The sequence below is a fragment of the Pan troglodytes genome, chromosome 3, assembly GCF_028858775.2.
Source record: "Pan troglodytes isolate AG18354 chromosome 3, NHGRI_mPanTro3-v2.0_pri, whole genome shotgun sequence".
NCBI classification, from domain to species: Eukaryota; Metazoa; Chordata; class Mammalia; order Primates; family Hominidae; genus Pan; species Pan troglodytes.
In genome coordinates, this window is record NC_072401.2 from 114,985,540 (window position 1) to 115,004,441 (window position 18,902).

The 18,902-nt window shown below is 35.5% G+C and overlaps 1 protein-coding gene across 47 annotated transcripts in view; it reads right to left on the reverse strand.

The window, feature by feature from the left end:
- The window catches only part of CAMK2D (calcium/calmodulin dependent protein kinase II delta), a 309,552-nt gene that overhangs the window by 53,726 nt on the left and 236,924 nt on the right, over nucleotides 1-18,902 (reverse strand). For 19 of the 47 annotated variants that reach the window (XM_024356256.3, XM_024356249.3, XM_063809800.1 and 16 more), the window contains exons 9-13: nucleotides 11,445-11,539; nucleotides 8,955-9,077; nucleotides 7,719-7,802; nucleotides 7,217-7,259; nucleotides 3,532-3,569 (exon numbers count right to left, since the gene is read on the reverse strand). In XM_024356256.3, coding sequence (XP_024212024.1) covers nucleotides 3,532-3,569; nucleotides 7,217-7,259; nucleotides 7,719-7,802; nucleotides 8,955-9,077; nucleotides 11,445-11,539 — 383 coding nt within the window. Of the gene's footprint in view, nucleotides 1-2,129; nucleotides 2,163-3,531; nucleotides 3,570-7,216; nucleotides 7,260-7,718; nucleotides 7,803-8,954; nucleotides 9,078-11,444; nucleotides 11,540-18,902 lie in introns of all 47 variants that reach the window. The other 28 variants (XM_024356257.3, XM_024356250.3, XM_063809802.1 and 25 more) reach the window with 3 other exon arrangements.

Genomic DNA, 18,902 nt, shown 5'->3' on the forward strand with positions numbered 1-18,902 from the left:
AAACATATACTATATAAAATAAATGAGTATCAAATGAGCATTTCAAGTGGCGACACCAGTTTAATTGTTCGGGTTTTCTGGAAGTTTATATCTGATAACTATATATCCTGTCAAAACTAGTATTGAGAGGAAGATAGAAAGTAACATAAATTAATTTAAATATGTAATATTTTTCCTTTCTTTTCATTCCCTTTTGTCTGATTACTGGTATTGTTATTTTTACAATAAGTTGTGACACTGTGCTGCTTGACCCACAGAAAAGGATGAGAAAACTTCTAAACTTTCCTTTACTGGAAAATTCTATAAATGTTGTCATCAATCTATATTCTGCAGATAGTTAAAACCTTTTTTTTTCCTTTAAATCAAAGTGCACAGAATTTAACATGATAGATATTTGTGCAAGAGCCAAAGAGATAAGAGGTAAAAAGTCTATTAAAGAGGGATCAAAATTCAGTATTTATGTTAGTACAGGGTACGTGAGAAAAGGGGAGGGATGCACACACGAATAATTTCCTATTCGGGAAACATGCTGGGCAAAACATAGCCGGCTTCCTGTCAAATGAACAGGGGCACTTATGGTTAAAGCACCACATGTATTTAATATGCTATATTTAGTTTTTATCAGTGAATGCAAATGAAAGAAATATTCTGAGATACTTTTATTTCTATTTTGGGATATGATACTTGACTTTTTTCTAGGATGTGGTTGCCAAGAACTGCTTTATTTTAGTGAAAATGTCCCACTTGCACACCTGTGCACACAAACTTATCTGTACAAGTGCACATGTCCCCCCCCCCCCACACACACACAGATACACAGCATACACACACCATCATCTCTTCCAGATGAAGGCCATTCTGTCTGGGTGAGCCATTCTTTATTGTTAGGTATGGGAAACATGAGTTAAATGAATATGTGCCTCAACCACACTTTTGGTCATGTTTAATATGCAGTTAAAGCTTTTTTGTTAATGTAAAGACTAACTAAATGATTTTTTTCCTATGGAAAATCTTTTGCAGTTATTTATAATATTAATTTATTGAAAAATAATAGGATAATTTCTAAGCAAAAGGCAAGAAGACGTTGTTTTCAAAGAGTCAAATATAAGTATAGGTTCAACCACAAATGTCTTTTTTTTTTTTTTTTTTGAGATGGAGTTTCGCTCTTGTTGCCCAGGCTGGAGTGCCACGGCGTGATCTTGGCTCACTGAAACCTCTGCCTTCTGGGTTCAAGCGATTCTCCTGCCTCAGCCTCCCCAGTAGCTGGGATTACAGGTACGGCCACCACGCTTGGCTAATTTCTGGTTTTTTTTTTTTTTTTTTTTTTTTTTTTTTTTTTTAGTAGAGATGGGGTTTTTACCATGTTGGCCAGGCTGGTCTCGAACTCCTGATCTCAGGCGATCCGTCTGTCTCAACCTCTCAAAGTGCTGGGATTACAGGTGTGAGACACCGCTCCTGGCCCATATATGTCTTTTAAAAATACAAAAACTCTGGCACTTTTGTGTGATATAATTATTTTATGTTAATAGAAGCAAGGTGTTTTTCTTTTTTAAAAAATCATGAATCAATCAAATCAGATAATTGTATGATGCACTGAATTACTCTTATGAGGCATGGGCAAGATATTCCTATTTCTCAGGTGTTAAATTTATTGTTTGAAGGTTAATAAACAACATTTCCTTTAAAGGTACTTAACTAGGATTGGTACATTGTAAGATCACTTTCACACCTTTATAAACTCCATGGTGAATGTATTATGGTGTCCTATAAATCACTCCTATTTTAGCAACCATGAAGAACATTAAAAAAAAACATATAGCTTTTTGTTTGTTTGTTTTTACTTATCACTATACAGACATTCATTCTGTCATGGTCTTTTTATTTTCAAAGAGAAAATTGACTTTGTAAAAGAGCAAACCTCTTAATATAACTATCTACATGTTTAACAAATTCAATTTCAGAGAAAAAACAATGTAATATGTAAGAGAAGTACCGTGTTTTGATAGTTGACTAACACTGACCTGTAATGGTCCTACACCCTCTCTACTTACACTATCTTAGGTAAATAAGACTTTTATTCCTAAGTGTGAATTTTCACAGGAGGAGAAATCTGGCAGATAGATCCTCACCATCATCTGAACACTCGAACTGGACTTCCTTTTCTGAATTGACCAGTCAAAGAGAAAGGAAAAGAAAAAAAAAATATGACCGGTTGAATTTAGAGTATCAAAGCATGGAGTATAGAATAATTTTGTTTTTAAAGAGGAGCTATAAGTTGAATGGAAGGAAAAAGTTCTGGAAATGCGTTCTATGTAAGGATAGTAATGAAAATAAATATCTCAATAGGAACTGTGAGCTCTCCATCACTGAACGGTACAGGAAAGCCCAGAAGAAAATGTTTGGAAAATGTAAGATACCACATTTCTACTATTGTAACATTGGGAAAAAGGCAGTCATCAACTATCATTCTTAAAATCTAAATGGAATAAACTAATCAATCAGAATGAAGACAAAATTGCAGGCTGAGGAAAGCAATTGGTAAATGGAAATGGCATCCTAAAGGAAATCACAAATGCATAGTCATCAGTGCTCCAGAAATTTCCAAGTTGCACACAGACAGGTGGTAAAGAAATGACTGAGCACGAACATTTAAAGTGACAAATGATTTTCTATGTTTTCAATATGAACTGACCACCTGACTTTGGGTCAAATTCAAATGTTAGAAAATTAATTAATTCTAAAGAACGTTGAAGTGTTGATGAAGAATGTATGCATCTGTCCTTGGAAGACAAAGAAAAGGATTAAAGAAATAAAACATTTAGGTGGTACTCTGAAAAGATAACAAACATCATTATGCACCATAAGATTACATTCCAACAAGACTAAATCCCCTTGAAACAAAATACAATCAGTAGGAAAGAAACTGTATTATTTTGTTTAGAAAGCCAGAAAGTAAAAATAGCCTGCTGTTATTTTTCTTGCAAGATTTTTCTAATATTTGTTCAGATCATTCATCTTGAATATATCTCAATACCTTATGACAGAAACAAGGAATAATTAAGACCTTTATAAAAACTGCCCAAGCAGATTAATTTAGACATTTGACAGTCTATTTTCCATACCCAAATGTGAGTATTTTTCAGGCTATATACTTCAGTGGCCTTCACATATGCAGCATAATTATTTGGAAAAGCATTTGGTTTTTACAGACTTTTAGGTCACCATGGTAGTTTGGAACTGTAGTAAATCAGAGAGATTAAGACATTTAATTTCTATAGGAACTCTATATTGCATAACAACATTATTTTTTCATGACTATTTCATATATAATCCAACAGGAGAAATACAGCTTTTCTTGATATAAATGTTAGTCATCTTTGTATATTAAATCATTTCATATTTCAACCTGCAACCTTTATCAGAAACAATAAAAAAATAGAACTTGCAAAGACTTAGGAATTATATATAACATTTAAAGATTATCCAGCATCTGAAAGTCAGAAATGGATTAGGGGCATCTGTTTAACTTACCTTTACTCCATCTGGTTTCTTCAACAAACTCTTGGCTGCTGTAAAATGAGAGTAAAATCAGTTTAGTGAGTTATCCATAGAAACCCACAGCCAGACAACAAAGCAGTCAGGTTATTGTCTCCTTCTACCACCTTTGCTGAGTTCTGGCCAACATATGGCAAGTTATCAAAGTCACACTGATGAACGCGAGCTTACAGGACATTGAAATACAGTATCACTTTTCTTGGTTTGCCACAGCAAATTTAGAACTAAAGAGTAGTTCGTTGCATACAATTGAATACTTTGCCAGTTGTGTTTATTGGACTTTATTTCACTGTTGGTTGTGAAAAGGATACTGGAACTTTAACTGGACTATCCTTTTGTAATCCAGAAAGTTGAATTCAGTCTTTGGACATCAGCTGACTGACAGATTGTATTACATGTTCATTCACACCACATATGGTGACCATGTCAGTTCTGCCATTTAAGCCCTGCTTTCCAGAGGTTGAAAATTCATTTGTAAAATTTGCTCTGGCTAAATAACATCTTCATTACATTCTTGAAGTCAGACAATTTGGTTTTACAAAAAATATTACTATTTAAATAAAATGGCATATTATTGGCTTAGAGCAAATTTTTAAAATGTTTAGCACATGATCTCTAAAAAATGGCACTATGTATTCTTTTATACATTAAAATCAGAATACAAAGGCTTCATAAACAAAAGCCTTTACAATGAAAAAGTAAAAATCATAAATTTGAGACAACATAAAACCAGAATAAAATCTTCAACGAAATTAGAGAAATCTTAAAGCATATGGGTCTTATACGAAACTTCATTTTTTTTGGAAGGGAGCTTTTAACATTCCTTCTGTTACTAAACTTCTTGAGTATATGAAAAGGTGAAGTCACCCTTTCAGAAAAATCTACTAAGGAATGTGTAGATACACAGTGAACAGATAATATAACTGTCAATGACAATTAGTACACCAAGTGTAGAACATTCACAAATATGCAGGACATGATACACACTTATGCTTTCATTTAATATTAATTACATATACTTATTTAAGTATATCAGAATAGAATTTGGCTTTGAAAGTGGAAATACCTAGCTAGACTAGAACTGCATGAACATGTAATTTCCTGACATTCATTGATTTGGGGCATTATTTCAATATCACATTGGTATATTTTTAAATTTACTTAAAAGATACAAAAATGTTAACTTCATTAATCTTTAGCAACAAAGCTATTAATATTAATTGAGATTGTAAGAAATAGTTGCCTTAGCTATTATATTGTTTGCCCGGAGCTAAAAAGCAGTATTAAATCAATCCTGTGGCAGTTAATAGGTTAGAAAGCAAACTCAGAATAATTGAAATTGCAATAGCAAGCAAAGAGAAGATGATGATTCAGGGTAAGCAGGGATTTGGCCTGGGAGATGCAGAAATGTCCCTTTTGGTTACTATTCACCTTACCTCACAAGAAATACATTCCACATAAAGGGAGAAAAGAAAAAATAAAAACAACTTTATAACCATATACTTATGGACAAATTACTTTAAAGAGCATGTTTGGCAATGAAATAGGATGAATAAAATACTCAAAACTAAAATGCAGTATCAAGTGCAAGATGTTGTAACTGGGTCTAATATTCTTCAGTTGCTTTTGAAGTGATGGATTAAAAAAATTGCTTTTTCATGCTAAGACAATCAGAAACAATATAAAATTCACATATTAGTCATGAGTTTTTAGTTTACATGATGATGAAAAGGAAACTGTGAGGTAAACAAAAAGCTTCTATATATGGGTACATACATTAATAAAGGCCCAATTTATGCCCAAGAGTGTATTTAACACTTCTTTAACAAAATGTACAGTTTTAAATGTGAAGATTTTTAAAAGTTTGGGTTAGTTTGCCATTAACAATTTATGCTATATAAATCACTCTACCTTTTAATGATTCACTAATTACTGGGCCACAGTGAAATTTATTTGAATATCATATATATGAATTAATATTTAATGATATGGCATTGAACTCACCCATATAAATGTCAACTATATTAATCAACGGTTTATGAAACAGGTAACTTGACAAAGGCAGCAACAAGGTATTATTACACTAAATGAATTGGACAAAATACATACAACTGGCCAACACAGTCCCTCAATTCGTAGCATTATTCATTGTTCTACTGTTGTTGCTATTTTTTAACAGCCTTTGAAAGTCCTCTTATGGTTTCCCATTATTTGTAATGAAATGCAAAGGTGGGGAGAAAGGTGACCACTTAATGCAGTTGTAAATAATAACTAGATATTGGTCGAAGAGCATTTAATAATGATATGATGGATTATTACCTGATAACACTATAACACCCAGGCTAAGTATGTAGCAGAAAACAAAATAAAGAATTGAAAAAATAGCTGGATAGTTTGATGCTGCAGATCACTGTTATGTAAACTGTATCCAAACTAAACTGGTAGTATTTTTGGCTGACAAGTGTTCCAAGTCTAAAGGGCCAAAGGTTACCAAGTGTGGCTTAATTGCTGCTCCAGTCCTTCCCCCTACATAAGACTGCTTAGCATTGAACAAGATTTGACTTTTGGGAACCTGGTCCTTTGAGACAATCTATCAAAGAAGGAGGTTGCAAAACTCAAGTAATTTCTTGGAGTAATATATACTTTATCTCCACTTTTAGAGAGTGACACTTACAATAAAGAAATGGCTTGGCTTCTTTAAGCCTATTATTTAACAAACTTATTTTTACCATGGAATCATTTTGAGGGACATTTATTATGCTCTGATAGTACTGAGTGCAAGGTGCTCTGTAAATTCTTGAGTTAGATACCTTTGACAGTTGTAATCACTTTTATAGTACACCAAGAAAATACTATACTTTTGAATGAACTTAGGTCTAAGAGAACTGGGTTCCTCAATAATGGTCTTCCCTTTTTTTTGTTTTTTGAGACGGAGTCTCGCTCTGTCGCCAGGCTGGAGTGCAGTGGCGTGATCTCTGCTCACTACAACCTCCACCTCCCTGGTTCAAGTGATTCTCCTGCCTCAGCCTCCCAAGTAGCTGGGACTACAGCACGCGCCACCACACTCAGCTAATTTTTGTATTTTTAGTAGAGACGGGGTTTCACCATGTTGGCCAGGATGATCTTGATCTCTTGACCTTGTGATCCACCTGCCTCGGCCTCCCAAAGTGCTGGGATTACAGGCGTGAGCCACCACGCCTGGCCAATAATGGTCTTCTTTTAAAAATCTTGCATACTAGGATTCCCTATGAAAATGAGACCAAAAATAACTTATTCAAAGTTATTACTTTATGAAATATCAATAATAAATTCTAGGTTTGAAACGCTGAGATCGTAAATGAGGGAGTATTTATTTCCACAACTCGTGTGCACCCCAGCATTTGACAGATGAGGCTAGTCCTGCACCAGCACTGACTGGTGGCCACTGCTGCCAGAAGCAGTCTTGTGAGGGGTGCAGTCACGGAGGCTCAGCAGCAGACAGCACCCAGGTAGACTGCTAATGGCAGCCATAGGTGTAGAAGGAATCTGTGCCACACATTTGCCACCCCTGAACAATGAAGTTTTTCTAATTATTAGATTTTTAAAATTCCAGAGACAATAAAACAGAGACTACTTAAAAAGAAGACCAAGGGATAAGAAGCAGAGTTCTCAATGCATGTACCTGAGAAATTCCTTGTAGCCAGCATAGTTGTCAAGATGGCACCCTGTGAAAAAAATTAGAACACAAAAGTCAGTGTTGCCTATGCAAATCCTGGACCTAACAAATATAGAGTCTTTGATAACAAATCTTTTCCTGGCCCTACTTTCAGTTAGGGGATTTTTTATTGTTTGTTTTTGTTTTTTGGTTTCCTGAGAGTCAAAGGCCTTTGTCTCTCATGATGCTGGGACGGCCCTAGTGTGCGGGCCAGATTCTGATTATCAAATTGCACAGCTGTTTTCCACTGAAGGAAGGATCCACAGCATGTGTTGCCAGGATGATTCTAGCTTTTCACCATAGTTTTGATTCTGGTGTATATTCCATTTCCCAAGAGCCCCAAAAAGAATAATGAGAGTATTGAGGTCTACATAATTGAAAGCCTTTGCTAGAAGTTATTTTCCTCACACAGTATTTCACTTCTTAGTCTGTCAAATCTACCTCCCCATAAAAATGTAAAATTTCTTACCTTTAGTTTTCTTCTAGCATTAAATTTCTTCAAGCAGTCTACAGTCTCCTGTCTGTGCATCATGGAAGCAACAGTAGAACGTTGCTAGAACAAGAGGAGAAAAAGTAACTTAATTAAGAATATTTAAAACACACTAAGTATAATAATGTCCCTGACTTCATCAAATATTTATTAATGGTGCTGCACCTGCAGGATCAACTTCTAAGTATTCAATCGCCAAAGTTACCTAAAAATAAAATTTTAGTTTTGCCAAGACTACTTGTGACCAAGATGCAACACTGATGTATAGAAAGTATAGAAATGGGCCGGGCGCGGTGGGTCACGCCTGTAATTCCAGCACTTTGGAAGGCCAAGGCGGGTGGATCACGAGGTCAGGAGTTTGAGACCAGCCTGGCCAACATGGCGAAACCGCATCTCTACTAAAAATACAAAAATTAGCCGGGCGTGGTGGTGGGCACCTGTAATCCCAGCTACTCGGGAGGCTGAGACAGGAGAATTGCTTGAACCTGGGAGGTGGAGGTTGCAGTGAGCCAAGTTCGTGCCACTGCACTCCAGCCTGGGTGACAAGAGCAAGACTCTGTCTCAAAACAAAACAAAACAAAACCAGAAAGTATAGAAATGAATATTAATAATTTCTCAAATTATCTTTATTTTAATGTCTTCAATCACATTTTGATTGAGCTGCCTTTCATTTACTTAGTGCCACATTTATAACCTTAGCATTTGACACATTTGGAAATTTACTGAAGTCTCCAGATCCCCCTCAAATTTCACACTATTCTTAATATTTCTAAAATATATTCAGACTACTATGACCATTATTTTATGCCACTGAAACTCTACTGTCAGCTGCCAAACTTCATACTTGTTTCTAAAGTTGCCTAATGATAAATAATTGAACTTTGTTAAATCTTTTCTTCTGGGACACATTTAATTTTGGTGTTATTTTCTTAACCTTGTTCATGAGTATTGTTAATAATTGATATGGAGAATACTCATTCCTTTTGTTACTGCAAGCAATATTTATTTAAGAATCTATGCAATTCAGACTTTGCTACTGAAAATTGCATTTTTTCACCATCATAAAATTAATTTTCTTAAACACCTCGAGTCAAAAATTCATTCATTCTGAGTTTCATCTTTTTTTGCAAAGCTATTTTAAATCCATAAACAATATATTAAAGGAGAGCTTATTTTTCATTTTAGCTCTTGAAGTTTTGGAGAAGTTTTACTTACACAGATCCATGGGTGCTTCAGTGCCTCTGAGGCTGTGATACGTTTGGCAGGGTTGATAGTAAGCATTTTATTGATGAGGTCTTTGGCTTCAGGAGTCACCGTGTCCCATTCTGGTGATGGAAACTTCAAAAATATAAATTTATAAAAAGTTTAAAAAATAGACACACTCAATCAAACAGGGAAGAGTCAACTACATGAATCATTCCCTCAAGTAGTGAATTTCTTCATAAATTTACTTTTTATATAAGTTAAGTTGTATCTAAAATAAATAAAACCATTTAGATCTATTCTCCCCCTCTATGTAGACAACTATATATATTAAAGAGTATCTGATAAGGGACCAACATATGTACTGAGCTGCATATCACATATGGTAAATACATTTTAAAATTCAGAAAAAAAGAACTTAAGAATCTTCTATTCTTCTCAAAGTATCTCTGCTTTGATCTGAAAATGAAATTTTATACAATCTTTCTCATAATTATTTGCAAAACTTAATAAAAGCAAACAGGTTGCTACATGTACCAATGTCATCATGATATTATGCCAAGGTTCAAAATGAGGTATTATATACTTTCACAACTCATAAGCAGTAATAGCAGAGGTAATAAAACAGCTTCAATTCCTGTGCCAAAACTGACCTATTAATCAGGGCTACTTGGAGTGCTGTAGTGAGAAGAATCTGAGACTACAGGAGCTTCAGCAAGATTTCATTTTAACCCTTCAAGAAGTTTAATCTGCCCAATTACAAATTTCACCAAAGTATATGAAAGTAAACAAATCTTATAACTTCCCATTACTAATACTTTTTTATATTAAGACTATATAAGAAAGCTACTTCTCCTTTCTTTACATTATTTTTTGTAGTGATAATTACTTAACTTACTTTTATATGATTAGCATATTTAGTAGAAATACTGTCCTTCAATGATGAAGGGAAATTTACACCACATTAGTTGCAAAATGATAGAATATCAGGTTATTTTCCCAATTCATGAATTTGTATGGACAATCTTGAAAAATAAAGCCATTGCCACTGTGTTATGGAATTAAATTAGTCAATTTTTAGTAGTTTTAAAATGGGGAACTTGTGACTCACTGGCATAATAAAGCATGAGAAAAATGATATTGACTCTAATATCTGTAATTTTTGCCAGCTAAACAATTGCCATTTTTTAATTCCTGAAGCTTATCTTTGGCAGTTGTAAAAGCTTGCTAACTATTAGGAGCTATTAAAGAAACACACGAGGCTGTTTCTTAATGTTGTACAGGTCTTCTGATAGCAAATGAGGGGTAGGTTCAGCATGAAGAAAGGTGAACATTTTCTTCAGTTCTCTAATTTTCATGAAAGCATTCCTCTAGGTATACCAAGCAGTGCATTTTCAGGGCTACGTCTGCCCAGAGAGGGGCTGGTTCTAGTCTGTAAAGATGGTGAATGTGCTAGCTATTGCCATGTAAATAATAATTTGTTCCAATTACTAGTCTAGGAATAATGCAATGCTTTGAAATTCAAAGAATATACATTTTTAATTCTTGCTGACACACACATCCATCTAAATAGAAAATTTTATCAGAAATGCATTGAAGAGTTCATGAGACATTATAGAATATAATAAAGACATTTTATATCTTCTCCTCTCACTTTCACATTGAGCTTTCAACTTGTGCACAAAAGGTGAACCCAATATTGCTACTCTGTAGTTACTCTACTTAATAACACATGGAAAGCATGCCCAGACCCTGCACATGGATTTCCATAGGGCTGTATGAGGGGAAACCTGAGAAAGTGGTAAATCATATTTACAAGAACACGTATCAAAGGAGAGCAAATTATATCACAAACACAAAGTTAAGCCACAAAGAGAAAGTAGATAAAGCCTTCCTCTTCAGACTCTGAACTTAATTTATGAATGTATATATATATATCTACTTTCAAATATTCTAATTATAAATTAAATATATTAGAATTATGATTTTCAAATTTTTCAATTGTGAAACTCATTCTTCAAATGAAAGCTTGCATAGTATCCCAAACAGTACAAAAACAAAAAACAAAACCCAGAAACTGGTATAGTGGGATAATGTTCTATTTGATATGTGATCACCGCAAAATATTGTTGGTATATAATATAAAATTATGTGATAGATATTTGAGAATATAATTCAACTAAACAGGCAATAATCATTTCTATAGCAGAAATATTTTAATTTTTATGTTTTTAAAATGCACTAAGGTCCAAATATTTTGACAAAGTTCTTCCTCAGAGACTTCACATGGCTTTTCTTTCAATCTTAGGAGACAGTGAGTTAAAAGGAAACGTAAACTGGATACATATGCTGCATTTCTTTCTCCCTTTCCTTAAGAGAGAGGGAAATAATATGAGAAAGTGGTAAAAATTATGGTTAAAAGAAAAATGAAAAGATCTGGCTCTTGGTCAACAAGCAAAAGACAAACCTTCATCTAAAGTGATATAAATAGTTATTACATACATCATAAGCTCCAGCCTTGATCTGCTGATAGAGTCTGTGTTGGTCTTCATCCCAGAAGGGTGGATACCCCACAAGTAGAATATAGAGAATGACACCTGGAGGAGAATATAATGTTAACACAATTTAAGTCATATAGACAACAATAAATTAAATGTGGCTGATCCACAATGATATTAAGCTGTAGTTGTTAAAACAGAGAAAACTGGATTGTAGGAAAACTTCAGAAAGATGTGTTATGATCTAGTCTAGAGCAGTCTCTGGAGGGTGAATGCTTCTCCTCCTATGCTCCGGAACTCTGACAATGTGTCAGTCAATGCATGCATCAAAGAATTCTAAAGAGGCATGGCAGGGCAACATTCATTTAGGGCAACATTCTTTGCCCCCCCTGAACTCTTGTCTATATAGGGTCTTACTGCATTCTTATCTATATAGAGACTATGATTTTAGTCACTGTGAGGTTGAAGTTTAAAAACTAAGCATGTTTTTTATTTCCTCATACTTGTTTTGATGGTAATTGGGACATTTTGTTGAGTGATGGTGTCCTGGTTATAAATTCACGTTCTAAATAACCATAGTCCCAACAAATGTGGGTACCCCATAGAGACAAAACCCTTTTCTTTTCAGTAATCTTAGTCTTCGAACACTTCAAGCCTTGTCAGTCAAACAACTAAACCAACAAGACTACAGAAGAATATATATTATGGGAGAGGAAAAAGGGAGAGAAGGGAGAAATTCCACAGAAAATTCAAAGTAATAATAACAATAAACACATGGCTGTAATAAAATTTGCTAAAATTTTTCACATACATAATTATTTATAAATTAATCAACATCTAATTTAACTTTTAAAATTAAAAAAATTCTGTATTCACAGTTTGTAAATTTCCCTGAAATCGTATCTGCAGTCTAAATGTCTGAGATTGTTTTGATACAATGGTCTTCTCTGTCATCAAATATCTCTCCTTCCACTTTTCACGTATTTTATTGCCTTGCTTAAGGCCTTTGGTTTCTTTCCTAGCTCATTATCCTGGAGGAAGGCAGTCATTCCTCTGACCTCTCCTGTTTGCTTTTTTCTTGCTATGTTTCCTTAAGCCTGGGAAACCTGAGAAAGAAGAGTAAGACAGGTGACACTTTGCCAGGTGTACCCTGAGACTTATTTTTTCCCTTATCCAAGGTGGTCTCTTGGTCTCTGTACCTAGGAGATCTATCCCTGCTCCTGTCCAGCAGTTTGGACATCTTTATACAGTAGACACTGTTGCAGCTGAAATGGTTTTTAAGCAATGGTTTAATCATCTTAGAATTTTATAGCCTGCTTCAGGAAGATACAGTTCATAAGCAGATTTTTTAAGTCATGTGAAATCAATACAAGGATAAAAAATTTTAAACAACATTCTTAAGGAAAAAAAAAAGACCATGAAGAAAACCACAGTATATTGGTACCTCACCTTCACGACATAAAAATAATTTTTCCATACATCTAATGAAAATGATGATAGTAATGATGATGATGAGTGTTTCTGTTTGTGTTCTCGGAGGCAAGCAGAAAAAAAGCTGTACCTGAGTAGTTTTAGCCCTCAGCTATATAAGGTTCCAGGAGGTTAAGAAGAAAATTTGCTTTGTAATAGTGATAGTTTCCATTGAATATGAACATTTTCCTAATACACATCTGGAATTAGGCTGTTACAGAATTATGAAATAGTGGCTCAACTGAGACATTTAGCATTCTCAACATAGGCTGTTTGTCCTTATGAATTATGTCTGCAGTTGACAGTTGATGTGGTGCTTCTCTGGGAAGAGGAAGCTCACAGAGGGCTCATTCCGTGAGAAAAGCAGGCAATATGTAATAGATGCCCACAATTTAGCTGTTTGATGGAGGAGTGTTTACAAAAACATGTACTTTAAATAAAATAATAGCATAAATGTGAAGATTAAGAAAAACACTTTTAGGCCCAAAGACTTAAAAAAAAAATATTATAGGTGCTATTGACTAGCCTGATGTGAAATTGTCAGTGCCTATTTAAATAAACACCGTTTTGTAAGTTTACTTCAACTTGATTATTAAACAAGCATCTAAAACCTTTCTGAGTTATGCTATTTTGTAGTTCTATTTTCTGAATGTATAGAACAAGTATGAGACTCATGGCATAAGGATAATGTAATACTAATAAATTTTATTGTAGATAACATTTATTCAGAGTTATGTGTGCTTTAATGCATTATCTCATTTAATCCTTGTATAATGCTATGAGGTAGATATTGTTATTATCTGCATTATATTATAGATGAAGAAACAGGCTGAGAGGTTAAGTAACTGTTTCAACCACAAGCAGGACAGACATAATGATGCTCTAAACATTCCCTGCAGCCACTTTTTCTTTATCTATGAACTTTAGTAGGAATGATAATATAAAATTTAAAACTTCGTGTTGTCTAACTGAGAGACCTTGACATACTAGCAAAGATGTCCATTTGGTCCTATCTTAAATGTTCCTTGCAGCTACTTTTTCCTTTAGCTAGGTCCTCTAAACAAACGCTTATTTTAAAAGTGTTTGTTGTTCTAGGCCAGGCGTGGTGGCTCACACCTGTAATCCAAGCACTTTGGGAGGCCAAAACAGGCAAATCACCTGAGGTCAGGCGATCAAGACCAGCCTGGCCAACATGGTGAAACCCTGTCTCTACTAAAAATACAAAAAAATTAACCAGGCATGGTGGCACATGCCTTTAGTCTCAGCTACTCGGGAGGCTGAGGCAGGAGAATCGCTTCAACTCAGGAGGTGGAGGTTGCAGTGAGCCAAGGTCGTGCCACTGAATTCTACCAGCCTAGGTGACAGAGTCTTGTGACTCTGCCTCAAAAATAAAAATAAAATAAAATAAAAGTGTTTGTTGTTCTGAGTTCTTGCCTCATGAGTAAGCCCAATTTATCTTTTTAATAAACCTAAATTTTACCTTTTTTCTATGTCAGAGAAAAAAGAAAAGAAAAAATCACTAGCTCTTTTCCTTTGCCCATATACCTAAAGTACTAAAATCATTAAAAGTCAATGAAGAAGTCTTTTTTTTTTTGCGAGACCACTTGAGGGGTGATGATGTGACCTCCAAATGTTGGGTATCTCTCATGACACTAGCAGCCTTTTATGATTACTGCCTACATAATTTTACTGGGGTTGCAAAATAATGATGGCTAGGCATGGTGGCTCACACCTATAATCCCAGCACTTTGGGAGGCTGATGTAGGAGGATCACTTGAGCCCAGGAGTTCAAGATTAGCCTAGCCACATAGCAAGACCCTGTCTCTTCCAAAAATAGAAAAACTTAGCCAGGTGTGGTGGGATGCACAGCTAGTCCCAGCCACTTGGGAGGCTGAGGTGGGAAGATCACTTGAGCCCAGGAGTTCGAGGCCACAGTGAACCATGATCACATCACTGCATTCCAGCCTGGGCAACAGAGTGAGACTCACAAACAAACAAACAAAATGATGATACTCTAATTATATCATGCTTTCTTTAGACTAAGAAAATATTGCTCCTTATCCACTTGGTTGGCCTAAGATACAGTTCATATAGGAAAGATAGGCTATTATTTATTTATTTTCCTCTTTACTAGCCAGTTTTTAAAATAACGCATTGGCTCCCCAACATCCCCCAAAGGTTAGGACTTCTGTTGAATTTTGATTATCATTATCAATTCCTGGATTTAAACTTACTTGATGTATTTCAATCTATTATGTTATTTTTCTTATTGATTCTCAATTGCCCCATCTTTGGCTAGTGCCAGCCTCCTCAAGGTGGTTCCTGCATCTGTTAATATAAACTCTGTGGTCCTTAATAGTGTTTCTTTGTGGTATGACAAGATGCTCCTGGATCATCTTGCTTTTTTCCTGTTCTAAACTTGAAATCAGCTGCTACTACAGAAAGTTCTGGTTCCTTTTAATGGTAAATAGTATCTAGAGACCAAGATTGAGCACTTACATGTGCTGTCTTGGAGCTACAGTTTTCTTTGAAAAATAAATCAAGAAATAAGGAGACAGGAGAGAGAATGGAGCAAAACTTACAAATTAAGAATGACTAAGAGACCTAAGAGACCAAACAAGATTATGACAGGAGAGGATAAATAGGAAAATGACTAGATATTTTGATGTTACTAAGCAATAATTATTAAAATTTTAAAACTAATATTACTGTCATATTTAGAGTCCTTTTCTTTTAGAGATATACTTTAAAATATTTATAGATGTATTGATACAATGTTTCAATTTGGTTAAGATAATATTGGAGTGGGAAATGAAAGGGAGGAAATAGATGAAATAAGATTAGCCATCAGTTTATTATAGTATTCTCTCCATTTTATGTTTCACATGTTCCATGACTAGCAGTTAAAACTATTTTTGATAGAGTTGGTTCCATATACAGGTAGATATTAAAACTAGTTTTCCTTATCTTATGTATATATTTGTGCTTGGGAGATGCTAGAGATGTCCGGTTAATAAGACTTTTGAGAAGCACTGATTACGATTAGGTAGAAAGACTATATCATCGAGAACATTCAAAATTGATTTTAATAAAAGTTAGTGTTAAAAAAGTTGTTAAACCTATAATCTTGTTAATAATTAAACATTCTAAATGCTGTTCTTACAAAAGGAGAGATGAAGAAGGAATGTTGGAGAACTCTGAGAAGATAGTGGGAAGTTAATGGAAGAATCTAAGACAGTTACTGAATATTCTAAGTAAATAAAGGGGTACATTATAAACTTACAAGCAAAATGCATGTGGAACTTGGAAGTACACAATTAATTACATGAGTGATAAGTATGGCTCTCTCTTACCTTGTTGTAGTATGATTAATGGAAAATCATCATACATTTCAAGTAGAGAAAGTGCTCAACTAACACTCTGTGACCTAAATGGCCAATGAAGGGCAAAACAAAGAGCTAGAAGATCAATGCCAGCAAGATAGGAAGGCATGTTTCAGAGGATGGAAACTATCTATGCCATGTAGTAGGAGTGGCAAACTGACAGGCCTTTTGGCAGCAGGCAGGGATGAAGGCCTGCACCTGTACTGTGTATGGGGTGGGGTGGTCACCAGGGCGGCAGCTGTGTTCATGTGTCTGACAGGTACAACTACTATAAAAGAGCAAAAGCATTGCATCACCTGTTCTTTTGATTATTTTAGAGAAGCAAGAAACTGATAGTTTTTATAGAAATTACTTGCTAATAAATTATAAAGATAAATAATTAACGTCAACACTCATAAGAATAAAATGTCCGCATGTCTGACTAAGACAGCAGACTGCCTGCAATGGACAGAATGTTTGTACGGCTCTCAAAATTCATATGTTGACATCCAAATCCCAACGTGATGGTATTTGGTGTGGTGGGGCCTTTGGGAGATATTTAGTCCATGAGGATGGGTCCCTCATGAACAGGAACAGCACCCTTTTAAGAAGACGGCAGCTAGCTAGCTAGCTCTCTTAACTACCATGTGAGGATACAACAAAAAGTTGGCATTCTGTAACCCTGAAGGGGGCCCTCACCAAAACCTGACCTGACTATGGTGGCACCCTGATCACAGACTTCCAGCTTCCAGAACTATGAGAAATTTCGTTGTTTATAAGCCACGCAGTCTATGTGACTTTGTTATAGCAGCCTGAACTAAGACTTCACCTGTTTGCAACCTCTGACATATCCTGTAATAATCCTAAAAACTGCTCTCCTAAAGGAATCTGAAATTAGCTGTGGTAGTATTGCTTAGCTTTGGTGTTGCATCAACATCACCTGGTGAGCTTGTTAAAGTGCAAATTCCTGAGCCTCACCTCAGTGAATCTTTTTTTTTTTAATTATGCTAAAAATACCTAACATTAAATTTAAACACACGACATTAAATTGTACATAAAAAAGGTCCCGCACAGTGACTTTAAATTGTACATAAAAAAAGGTCCCACACACTTGCAATCCCAGCACTTTGGGAGGCCGAAGTGGGCAGACTGCTTGAGCTCAGGAGTTTGAGACCAGCCTGGGCAACATGGCAAAACCCTGTCTCTACAAAAAGTAAAAAATTAGCAGGGTGTGGTGGTGTGCACCTGTAGTCCCCACTACAGGGGAGGCTAAGGCAGGAGGATAACTTGTGCCTGGGAGGTGGAGGTTGCAGTGAGCTAAGATGGTGCCACTGCACTCCAGCTTGGGCAACAGAGCCAGACCCTGTCTCGAAATAAATAAATAAATAAATAAATAAATAGTACATAAAACAGATCATGTTTTTTTTGTTGTTTTTTTGTTTTGTTTTGTTTTTTAAAGACAGGGTCTCACTCTTTTTCACCCAGGCTGAAGTGCAGTGGCATGAACATGGCTCACTGCAGCCTCAACTTCCCTGACTCAAATGATCTTCCCGGGCTCAGCCTCTCGAGCAGAGTAGCTAGGACTACGGGTGTGTGCTACCATGCCCGGCTAATTTTTTCTGTTTTTGTAGAGGTAGGGTCACACTATATGTTACCTAAGCTGGTCTCAAACTCCTGGGCTCAAGTGATTCTCCCACCTTGGCCTCCCAAAGTGCTGGGATTACAGGCATCAGCCACCATGTCCAGCCAGATGTACAGTTTTTAAGTGAACAGTTTTGTAGTACTAAGTACATTTACACTGTCATGAAACAGATCTCCAGTTTGTTTTCATTTTTCAACACTGAAACTCTATATACATGAAACACTAATTTCCCCTTTCTCTCTAGTTCTTGGTAATCACCTTTCTATTTTCTGTTTCTATGAAAGCGACTGTTTTAATACTTCATATGAGTAGAATCACAATAATATTTGTGCTTTTGTAACTGGCTTATTTTGCTTAGCATAATGTCCTTGGGGTTCATCCATGTTGTAGCATGGGACAGAATTTCCTTCTTTTTTAAGGTTGTATAATATACAATTATACATATAAACCACATTTTGTTTAAGCTATTTATCTGTCAATGGACATTTGGGTTACTTCCACCTCCTGGTTGTTGTGAATAGTGTTACTATGATCATAGGTGTACAAATATTTCTTCAAGGTGCTGCTTTCAATTCTTTTGGATATATAACCAGAAGTGGGATTGCTGCATCCTGTGGCCCCAGAGAATCTGATTCAATGGTCCTGAGGTAGATCTCAGGAGGCTGCACTGTAGGTCACTCTGAATGAACCATGTGGTTTGTGTTTCAGAGTTTGAAAAACACCAAGTTAGGGAAACTAGACATAGTAAATGTAGAGAAATTTAAGACAGTGTGTAAGTTCAGAGTAAGAGAATATTGGTAAAGACTATGATTGGGAGTAAGGCTCCAGGAACTGAAGACTGTTGGAGATGTGGGTAATAATGGATGAAGGCAGAAGGCTTCTAATCTGGAGGCCTATCTGTGATTGGCCAAGTGTAAGGTAACCTCAGAACTGGTAATAGCAACAGAATATCCAGTAGGCTTGGGATTTCAAAATGACTAAAGTACCT